Below are 12088 nucleotides of genomic sequence, written 5' to 3' on the forward strand. Positions count from 1 at the left end.
ACTTAAATTGTAGTGCTTCTCACTACAAGCTGGACTGTAGTTCATTGTTCCCTCTGTATATTGTGAATCGTGCATTGATAAATGTGAGTTCCTGGGCGGATCCGCTCTCACTCACATCTGGATTAAAAACATCTGGATCCGCCTACACGGAACTCAGTCACACACACACACACACACACACAGTCCTGAACTCTCGTACAGATGAGCTTATCTGTGTCTTTGACACGAGCAGATAAAGAAAATAACGGAATCGCTTCAGCAGTTTGGGATCTTCGGATCGTGAGATATTATGGGTCTCGGAGGCTGCAGTTTGTGGGCTCACACATCTGTTCTTCTGTGTTTCTGTCGTGAGTAGATCTTCACTTCTCTCGATCTGCTTTCGTTGTCTTGAGGCTCCACGCATCAGAGCTTTGTCTTTGAGTTTGTGTGCAAAACTTCTTTTGACACTGAAGAGATATCTAATATATTTAAACATAGGCTACAGAAACAAAACCACACCACTGTAAATAGCTTTAGGATACAAAAAAAAAAACTGTTTTAAATATCTTGGTTAAAAGTTGATTTACTCAGAAAAAAAAATACACAATGCTTGTGGTGACAATTAAAATGACTTCCAGTTCCAGAAAAGTCATTCTTTTGGTTTTCTGAGATACTGCAAATCAAGTAAATAATTGTATATTAAGGTTCAAGTTTGATTTACTTGAATAATAGGCTACATTTTTATAGTTTGATTGAATTGTGTTAGTTGAAGCATCATCCATAGTGATTTTGCCTCCTATTGCCACACATTTCTTATAAAGGTTTGATTGATGGATTAGTGCAATAAGAAATCAATGCTTACATTTTCATGTAAGATCGAATAAAGGTGAGGAAAAGAATTGTATAATCTAGTATTCTGTAATAAATATCAATATTACATTTGAATACCCAATTAATTCTTGTTACGATCCTTAAAAAAATAAATTATGAAATTATTGTTAATGTAAAAAAAAGCTAAAACGTATACCTCCTGAGGTGACGAAGAGAGGTCCAAAACTATAACTTCATGTCCATCATATTTCTTGTTTCTATTTTAAGATAACACCAATGAAAGTCTTTGGATTTTCATAACAATACTTAATATTGAAAAGTATACATAAGAGGTCTGCATACATGATTGTGTTACGCCAAAACAATGCTCTCAATAAAAAAGAGAATCTCTACAATGGGCATAAAAGATGGCACGCACTGTGACCGCATGAAAACAACACGATGCTAGGAAAGTTCCAACAGGGAAACCATGAGAATCCAAATGATCTTAGGGGCCTCCTTAAAGGGTTTGGGTGTGTATAGACTAGCTCCACTTACAACAACAATTATGAAATATTACCATGCAGGCAGAGAGAAGAAAACTACCACTTCTCAGTCTCACTTATCATATCCCATCTGTTGTTTGAAACGACTCTAAGAAAAATCTGGGAAAGGCTGCTAGTGTCAGTGTGTGCGAATGTGACCTCACAGAGAGACTGTACATAAAAATACAAAGACATCCATCTAGATCCCTTGATGCTTCTCTGCTTTGTCAACATGATTGCCCACAATGGCCATATTGTAATGACTTAAACAGAGGGTATGATGCTGAAAGGCCTAACCCAACCCCAGTGACCTCTCACTGAACACAGACTTTCTTTTTCTCCTTTGTTTGCCCGAGTCCAAGAAGTTGTTCTTTAGTGGGCATGGGTTTGCATGGTACCTGTGGAGGAGAGGCATCTTGTTTTGAATGATGATGAATGGTTGCTTCTTATTACTTGGCATGAGTACATTTCGCTGGCAATGATGAGAGATTGCGTCTCTTATCATTGAGTAATGGGGCCAGGCCCTTCACCCTCCTTAACACTGAAACGGCACTCATGGAGTGTGTGGGAGCCACAGTCAACATTAAAACAGCAACTTCTGAAGACATCTGTTTGTCATGAATGCGACAGTTATGCCAGTGCTGCTTTCACTGTACTGTTATGCATTTAATATCAGGAAATGCTTTCAGGGATCAAGCTGAGTTTAAAAGGAATTGGAAAAACTTGGAAATCTGCCACCCAGTGGGATAGTTTGATTACTGCATACTGGGGCCCCCGAAAATGCTTTATAGCATGCAAAGGTATATGGGAGGGGAAATATATATATATATTACACATGTAATTCTTAGATGCATAAGTCAGGTACTCTGTTTATTTTGAACAGCAGATCTACCGTTTTATTTAAAACATATTTTGGGGAAAAATATAGAGATATATAATATATTAAAATATAATAAATGTAAAAATGTAATGTATATATATATGCAATATATACAATACCATATATATATATATATTTTTTTTAATTATATTATTATAAAATTATATATAGAGAGAGAGAGAGAGAGGGAGAGAGAGAGGAAGTTGACTTGACTTATAAATATCGAAATATTATTTTACTATTTTACAAATACCAGTCCAGTATAGAAAACTGCTACACACACACACACACACACACACACACACACGCACACACACACACACACACACACACTACATATTACATATATTCATTATCATACTGATGAATTACAAATAGGGAACGAGAAGGGAAACTTGCTTGAGTGCAAACTAAATAATTGCAGGCCAGCATCTCTTGTAAGCATGCAGCCATTGGTTTTCCCATAGGCACTGAGGGGTTGAGCTTCAAGCTTGGCCAGTATGAGCGTTTCTGGCTTCAATTTATTTCTGGAGCAGTTGCTGCAGAGTTTAATTACTTTAAAGTTTATGGAAGGGGGGGGGCTTTTGTGCTTAGCCTTAAGTTTTTTTTCTTCAGTTTTTTCTCTTTTTCTCTGTTGTCTCTTTCTCCCTTCATGTCCCTCACTCCTTCAAGCAAGAGCTCTCCCTCTCTCTCTCTCTCTGTTGTATATTTTGACGGTTGGCATCAGCGGACATCTGGAAGTCTGTGTTAAATATCTCCGCTCTTTCTTTTTTTTAATACTGTTTACTGTAAGGTCGCTGCACTCCTTCAGCGAAACGGCTCCCACCCCTCATCTGCTTTTAATAAACAATTAATATTGTCGTGATGTGGTAGTATCAGGACAGAGGAGACAGTGTGCGTGGGAAGGAATTCAGGCTTATCCCACTTAACCACAGGAACTCCTGACACTCTCATGAATACACATGCTTTCAGTGATGTGTGCACCAAACCAAATACACACACCAGGCCATATACTACATTCATCCAAATCCAATTAGAGATTTATGAACTCCAGATGGGTCACGTAGCTCAAAGATTTGCTCTAAAATGCTGTCTTGATTGCAGCTGTCATTACAGCTTTCATTCTTATAACTTTGCATTGCAATCAGTTTCATCATTAGACAGTTTTGACTGCTTTTACTGCACGCTTGAGTTATTTGTGCTTTTAGGCAATAAATAATTTTTCCTTGAGAGTCCCAAGGCCATCATCTATTTTTTTAAAAAGTAGTTTTGGCCTGAAGTATTTTATAATGTATGGTTATACAATTATTATATGAACTTATCATTATATTAACTAAACGTGAACTGACATTAAAGCTTAAACTTATTTTATTTCCGCTAGTTGCCGAAGCAACATTTCTAATTTTCATTTACTTTAACTTGATGTACTAAAATAACTAAAACTACAGAAAATTATAATGAGAACATCATAATATTTGTGTGCTTGGGACATGGATTTAATGGTGAGACTTTTGTTTTTGTAATCAGGCTCTCAAAAATGATAAAAAATTTAGATTTAGATTTATTGGCCATCAGCTTTCAAATATAAAGAATTATCGGTTATCGGTATCGGGTAAAATTTTCATATGGGTGCATCCCTAAATAAAACAGAAATAAAAACTAATTCAAAGTATTAACAAAACTATAGCATCCCAATGATACATATTACCGTTCTACAAAGGGTAATTTAAATGGATAGTTCACCCCCAAAATCAAATTTATCATATGAAAAAAGGCTAAAAAGGTGGTGGAAAAACACTAATTAATACAAATACATTTTTAATATGTAATATATCCATGATATTTGTCATCTACCCAAAATCTTCAGAAAGAATTAAGAAAGAAATTGATTTTTTAAAATATTGTGTAAACTATGAAATCTTATTGCCTGTCCCTATTGCAGTGCTGCAGGCGCAGAGTTTCACCCTGATAAAGACCAACCTCTGTAAGTGGTGTGACAACTCCAGTCCTGTATGTGAAGACAACATCTGCATGAGCAACTGCAGTCTGACCTCTTACTGTATCCTGACTGAAGAAGTGTGTGTAGCGATATGGTAAGTCCACAACTAAATTTGAAGTATGCATATGTGACTTGCATAAAATTGAGTTTGATAGTAGGAACCCTGTTCTCTATGGCACAATTCAAAGGTTTAAAATCTCAGCCTAGCCTCTGCGATACATTATAAGACACCAAGATGATTACAAGAGATTGGGAATCATCTCCTTAAAGGGATAGTTCACCCAAAAATGAAAATCGTGTCATAATTTACTTACCTTCAAGTTGTTCCAAATCTGTACGAGTTTCTTTCTTCTGTTGAACACAAAAGAAGATATTTTGAAGAATGTTGATAACCAGACAGTATGAAAAAAATAGTATGGAAGTCAATGGCTACAGTCTACTGTCTGGTATCTGATTTTGTGTTCAACGGAAAGAAATAAACTCATGCAAGTTTTGGAACATGAGGGTGAGTAAATGATTTTTGGGTGAACCTTCCCTGGTTCCATTAATGGTTTTAGTACTTTTAATGAATAAACATTTTGGAGGAAATATTGCAAATGATGAGATAACTTCAATATGAGTCTTTTTAGACAGTTTAAATACTACAATACTAGAAAACAATACAAAAAAAAAAATCAAAAATGTGGTAACATTATAATGTGCATATTTCTCAGTCAAAGTTGTAAGCTGTACAGTATGTGTTTGATTCAGTAAAAAGAACCGACCCATTCGAATCTTTGGTTCAGGACTTCACTGGCTGCGATGCATGCTTTTGATTCCATGAACCGAATCATTTGTTCTGTACTGATCGCGATGTCTGTTTTGCGCTTCAGTCGCTCCAATACCATGTTACTGAATAAATTGTGCTGGAAACTGGTATTCTACTGTATTCTGGATGAAATTATGTTCTAAAATGTTTGATGCTGAAATGGCATAATATTTCAATAAGGTCCCATTTAGCTTACAGCGATTGGGATCTGTGGTCTAATATGGGTCGCTTTTCAAGAGATTTCCTTTCAAGCCAGTTCCACCCTGCTCAGTCTATGAAAAAGCCAGTCGAGGTGACCTTTGAGTGACTGCAGTCGAAGCAAGCTGTGTAAAAAGCTTTTCTCTGAGGGGTCAAATAAAGCCTCAAATGCAGAATGAACAGCAAACACATTTATAACTCTCCGGAAAGACTCTGGCATAAAGAACAAAGTGCACCTCTGAGCAGTGAAGTCCTGGTTAATTTTTATTCTAGATTTGATCAGAGGATCAGAAAATATCTTTTTTAACAATTAAAGTGATGTTTCTGTCATTTTTTTCTCACACAGGAAGAAGGACAATGTGAGCATGAGCGTGCGGACGCTGTGTTATAACCCGAAGGAAATGCTGGAGAACATAATGCTGGCCAACTACTCCTCCAAGGAGTGTTTGATGACACCTCAGCCCTCTGAAGATGGCCTGCTCTTCATCTGCGGCTGTATCGGAGATCATGAGTGCAACGACAGACTCATCTTTGACAAAGGAGCCAATGGTAAAGCAGGAAAAGTAGTACATTCAAATGAATATTTCAACACTATTAAAACTAGTTTTTTGCTTTGATATCCAAAACCATGGCTCTATTTCAAAACCTACTGAGCTTCCTATGTAGGCAGAATTTTAAAGCATCAAAAGTGCATTATTATGATTATCGTGCCTTGTAAGATATTCCTAAATGTATCATATATTTTTTAATAGAATTTTTGTGTCATTTTTGCCCACCACCCACACATGATTCAACATTGTTGAAAATAAAATAAATCATTATATATATATATATATATATATATATATTTATATCTCTATCTCTCTCTATATCTCTCTCTATATCTCTATCTCTCTCTATATATCTCTCTATATATCTCTCTCTCTATATCTCTCTCTATCTCTCTCTCTATATATATATCTCTCTCTATATATATATATCTCTCTCTCTCTCTCTCTCTCTATATATATATATATCTATATCTCTATATCTCTATATCTATATCTATATCTCTATCTATATATAAAAGCCCCAAATGCCTTTGTATTTGGCCATCCAAATCAACCACTCATGAAGTAGCATTTTAGTTAGGATGCTCCCTTAGAAGGCAGCTGCCTATATAGCAGGGCACTTCAATGGGGTTGGGAACAGAGCCCATGTGTGCTAATGAAATCAATCCCTTTTTTCCCCAGGATTCTCAAAGCTGAAGTCTAAAGACGTCATTCCGGTAGTAGTCATAAGCTTGGTTCCACCCCTTCTGGTAGCTGTCATTGCCACCATGGCTTTTTACTTGTACCGCACACGTCAGCCTGGCAAGAAGCCCAAAGACTGGGGACCACGCCGCACACACTACCAGTCTCTGGATCCAGCCGAGGGCCAAGTAAATGGCAGCGATTACCGTGGCAAGCTGTCATCCCTCAGCGATGACGTCAATTCAGAAATATCATCGACTTGTGCCAATAACCTAAACCACAACACAGAGCAGCTGCCCATCCAGCTGGAGGCGCTGGTGGGTAAGGGGCGCTTCGCAGAGGTGTGGCGGGCACGGCTCAGTCATAATGAGGGCGGGCAGTACGAAACGGTGGCTGTGAAGATCTTCCCGGCGGTGGAGTATTCCTCGTGGTGTAACGAAAGAGCCATATTCTCTGACGCCAACTTAAAACATGAGAATGTGGTGCAGTTCCTGACAGCTGAGGAGCGGGGTGGCATTACTTCCTCCCAGAGGCAATACTGGCTCATCATGGCCTATTATAACATGGGTAACCTTCAGGACTTTCTAGCTGGCCATATCCTCACATGGACCGAGCTGTGTTCACTGGCAGGCTCTATAGCGAGAGGCCTGGCGCACCTGCACAGTGACACAACGCCCTGCGGCACCCCAAAAGTGCCCATCGCCCATAGAGATCTGAAGAGCAGCAACATTGTGTTGAAGAACCACAGCGAGTGTGCGCTCTGTGATTTCGGACTGGCTCTGCGACTCGACCTCTCCCTCACCGTAGATGATTTTGCCAACAGTGGACAGGTAGGAAGGAGAGACAAAACATCGGCTCTGAATAAAATGCTGTCGTGGTGTCTACTAGGTAGTTGCTTTCTAAGGCCGGCATCCTAAATTAAATTGAACCTCATAAGGGACTGATTTTTGTAACACTCTACATATTTTTTGTTGCCAAGCCACAGCATGATAATCTGATAGGCGTATATGCAGCACATAAACATATTCGGTAAAATAGTGCATTTTTTTATTATACCAAACTACTATTTATCAATGTATAAATAAGTACACTACCTTTCCAAAGTCTGGGGTTGGTATGTTGGTATCATGGTTATGTTTTTTAGATGTTTTTGTCTCTTATGCCAACCAAGCTCACCATTAATTAAAAACAGTAATATTGTGATACATTTTTACAATTTAACAAAAAAAATTTTTTTTTTTTTTTTTTGATAAAGTAGAATTTTCAGCATCCTTACTCCAGTCTTCAGTGTCACATGATCCTTCAGAAATCATTCTAATATGCTGATTTGCTTCTCAAGAAATATTTCTTATTATTATCGATGTTCAAAACAGTTGTGCTGCTATTATTTGTGGAAACCATGATAGATTTTTTTTCCAGAATTATCTGATGAGCAAAACGTTTAGAAGAACAGCATTTATTTGAATAAGAAATAATTTATCTAAATAAATGTCTGTCACTTTTTTATCAATTTATTGCATCCTATTGAATTAAAGTATCACAGTTATTCCTTTAAAAAAATCTGACTGAACCCAAACTTTTGAACAGTATTGTATATTTATAATCTATTTATAATTTAAAAAATTAGAATGAGTTTTGCCTTTTCTGAGATAGGAAAGTATAGAGAACTGACAGGATTGGGAAACGTACCTGAGCCAGGACTCAAACTCGGGTCACCCGAAGTGCAAACACATTACATGTCGGAGCACTGCCCATGAGGCTACTGGCTCAGATCATCTTGGCTTTTTGGGACAATTTCTATGGCTGTACATAGGCAGAAACTTCATGACATAAATGACGCCTGGGAAACAGATTTCAATAGTTTCAGCCTTTGATCGAAACGAGGAATGCTGGAAGACAGCGTAGTTGCCAAGAACATGCGTATGATGCCTGCGTAGGCAGAATTCTAGTTATCGAAATAGTCACAGTCTTCAAATGTTGTGTACACACAAACATCCCTTCCAGCTGAATCATTTCTAAATGTATCATCTGAGTGGGCAGAACTGCTGTGGGCATGGTGATCATTTCTTCAAGCTATTTAAGCGTAACCTAAAAGCTCAGTGGTTGATTTGTTAAGGTCACAGATGTAATCACATGAAACCATTGGTAATTCAATTTGGCGAAGTTGTCCGATGTAAATCACATGGTCCATGTCCTGTAGGTGGGGACGGCACGCTATATGGCCCCTGAAGTTCTGGAGTCCAGGGTGAATCTAGAGGACTTGGAGTCCTTCAAACAGATTGACATCTACTCCATGGCCCTGGTGCTGTGGGAAATGGTCTCTAGGTGTGACGTCATAGGAGGCAAGTAAAGCTCTCCATGGATATTTTCTTGAGGTTAAAAGCATACTGTAAGAATTAAAGTACATTTGTTTTCTTTTCAACAGAGGTAAAGTGTTACGAACCCCCATTTGGCTCCAAGGTGTGTGAGCAACCTTGTGTAGACAGCATGAGAGACCTGGTGTTAAGAGACAGAGGACGACCAGATATTCCAGCGAGCTGGACGACACATCCAGTGGGTACACAATTACAACTGGATGTTGATAAAACTGATAAAAGCTATGTACATCAATTATATTGTGAAAAATATACATAATGCTATATAATTAATTATAAAATGCAATAATGTTAATATACATGTATGATAGATGCACACATTGAAAATACTAAAATGTTTTTAATTTAATATTTTTAATGTGTGCATCTATATAGAGATAATGTTCTTGCATTAATATATTACAGTGTGTACACACACACACATACACATGTGTATATATGTATATATGTATGTGTGTATATATGTATATATATACATACACACATACACATATGTGTATATATGTATATATGTATGTGTGTATATATGTATATATATACATACACACACACACATATATACATATACAGTATATACACACACATACATATATATATATATATATATATATGTGTATGTATGCATGTATGTACAGTATTTAATATATAGTGAGAGAGCGAGAACAAACCACATTAAATTTACAATACATTAAAAAACAATCAGCATCAAAATCCAACATTGAATTGGCAAATTAAAGATATTTGATATTAGATATTACAAATTAGATATAGGCTATATACAGGCTTCTTAGAAGGTGTTACTGACATTTCTATTCGTAATCGCAAATTTTGCGTCTGGTGTTTTAGGGCATGCAGCTCTTGTGTGCGACTATAACAGAGTGCTGGGATCAAGACCCGGAGGCTCGTCTGACGGCACACTGCGTGGTGGAGCGCTTTAACACTCTGGCACAGGAAGAGCTGGAGAACTCCATCTCCACACACACACCCATAACGCCATCTACAGAAGACCAAACCCCATCCCTCCCCTCCCTTCCTCCCTGCACGGACCACAGCACTGGCATCTGTCCGCATGTTACAGCTGACACGCAGATCTCCGTTTCCTCCAGGCAACCGAGTCAAATGTGAAAAATCAGACTTATTCTTGTAATGCATATTGATTCACTATGTGGAGCTGGTCTCCGTTTTTCTTTAAACACTAATCTAAACCGACGGACAAAAGAGGGTTTCCGTTCTAAAATATGATTATTTTCTTGTATAATGCTGTAAAGGATGAAGGCGAAATGAAAATTTCCCCAAAGCTGCTTTGTGCTATAAAGAAACTACAAAAAATAAATAAAAATAAAGCTATTGCAGGTGGAGAGAAGCTGAGGGTACGTGGCAGAGAGTTGAAAAGTGCGCCATTCTTACTAAAATGTTTTCCCAAAAATGTTTACCACACATCATTTTCTGATTTAAAATTTTCCATTGCTCTTTCTGACTCACTCACTTACGAAATCCACGTGATCTTCCCATAAACTCGGTTTTGGGGGACTTCAATTTGATTAACCGCAGACCTGCAGCTGAAATTACGACTCAAAAAGATGATACACCAGCAATAGAACTTCTGTTTTTAGACATAAAAAGACCAATGTTCCTTTTGCTCTGAATGAGTTTCTTTGCACTGACCCTTTATTAACCACTTAGCTGATCACTTTAATTAAATGACAACTACATCAAAGCTTTTTATCTGGGATTATCAATGAATCAGATTATCAACAAACATCCTGTTCATTCTAGACTTTGATGATAATCAATTAGCTTATCCTAATTTTAACTTTTAAAAGATTCCTCAGACTCGCTTCTGATGGACAACAGGATTCAATAAGCTAATGATCTGTTACGTCAGTGAGCTCGGGTCTCAGACAAAGAGAAAAGCATGAGACCGACTAGTCTAGTTTCTAATCAGCCTGCATTGACACTCCAGCTAAACTTTTTTAAGCAATCTGAGGTTCACCCAAATTCTACAGAGCTACTTTGAGGACAGGGAAAATTCATACCAGATTGCATACTGGAAAAAGAACTGATGGAGATAAATACTTTCTGTGAGAATGTCAACATGAACATATGGCAACCTGTCGTGCTTTTTCCATTACTGAAGATGAAGCAAACAGAGATGTGTTGAGTCATTTTGCCCATTCCTTGTGTGAACTGGCTTCACAGCTGTACAGTAATCACTACATAAAATGTATATGCATAACGTGTCCATGGACTTTTTGACCAGAATTCTTTCGGTTACATTTTTACACTACAGTTCAAAAGTCTGGGGTCAGTGAGTAAATAACATCTTATGCTCTCCAAATCTGCATATATTACATAAAAAAAAATACAGTAAAAACAGTAATATTGTGAAATATCTTCAGTGTACGTCACATGATCCTTGGGTGAGGAAGAAAGATTTATTATCATTATCAATGTTGAAAACTGTTGTGCAGCTTAATGTTTTTGTGGAAACCTTGATACATTTTTTCAAGATTCTTTGATTAATAGAAAGTAAAAAAAAAATATATAATAATAAAAATATAAAAATATATAATAATAATAATAATAATATAATATAATATATATATATATATAAAAATTTGTAACAATGTAAAAGTCTTTACTGTCACTTTTGATCAATTTAATGCATCCTTGCTGAAAAGTATTAATTTCAGAAAAAAAGAAGAAAAATTCTGACCCCAAACTTTTGAATGGTAGTGAACATTAATACAGTATTAAAGGGAAAGTACGCAGTACTTTGTTTTTCACCATTTGTAATCACTGTTTTGAATGAAAACCTGTTTCTGCTTATGAAAAAAAAAAGGTAATTGTGAGATTACAATTAGTGTAAAAAGGGTAAAATATTAAAGTCACATTGTGAGATATTAAGTCACACGGTGACATCATGAGTCAAAATTAGATATGAAGTCACAATCACAAGAAAGAGTTGCAATTATGAGAAATAAGATTGCATTGACAAGTATAAAATATATATTGAAGTCACAATTGTGAGAAATGTCACAATTACCTTTGTATTATTTTTTACACTAAAACAGAAAGGGCTTCTCCAGATTTGCCTTCCCTGGATTATTTAAAATGGTCCTGAAATGTGAAAAAAATAAATAATTATATATATATATATATATGAAGTACAAAATATTCCATGTCTTAATTAAAATTAGGTCATATGCCAGCCTAAATAACTATAATCGAATTAGCAAAATCCGTTTGTCACACATTTCAA

The 12088-nt window shown here is 36.6% G+C and overlaps 1 protein-coding gene across 1 annotated transcript; it reads left to right on the plus strand.

The window, feature by feature from the left end:
* The first annotated feature begins 146 nt into the window (after positions 1-146).
* On the plus strand, positions 147-11068 carry tgfbr2l (transforming growth factor beta receptor-like). Its single transcript, XM_084421395.1, has 7 exons — positions 147-347; positions 4157-4307; positions 5566-5768; positions 6452-7281; positions 8652-8793; positions 8877-9004; positions 9673-11068. Exons 1-7 carry the CDS (start codon positions 290-292, stop codon positions 9949-9951), a joined length of 1791 nt encoding a protein of 596 aa, XP_084277521.1. The 5' UTR covers positions 147-289; the 3' UTR covers positions 9952-11068.
* Positions 11069-12088: the final 1020 nt, after the last annotated feature.

Source organism: Rutilus rutilus (assembly GCF_951802725.1).
Source record: "Rutilus rutilus genome assembly, chromosome: 10".
Lineage (NCBI taxonomy): Eukaryota > Metazoa > Chordata > Actinopteri > Cypriniformes > Leuciscidae > Rutilus > Rutilus rutilus.

Excerpts from the sequence above, each read along its gene's own strand:
- tgfbr2l (XM_084421395.1), top strand. The coding sequence starts at position 290 with ATGGGTCTCGGAGGCTGCAGTTTGTGGGCTCACACATCTGTTCTTCTG. Across the intron at positions 4,308-5,565 it reads GAAGTGTGTGTAGCGATATG|GAAGAAGGACAATGTGAGCA; the intron begins GTAAGTCCACAA and ends TTTCTCACACAG. Across the intron at positions 8,794-8,876 it reads TAGGTGTGACGTCATAGGAG|AGGTAAAGTGTTACGAACCC; the intron begins GCAAGTAAAGCT and ends TCTTTTCAACAG.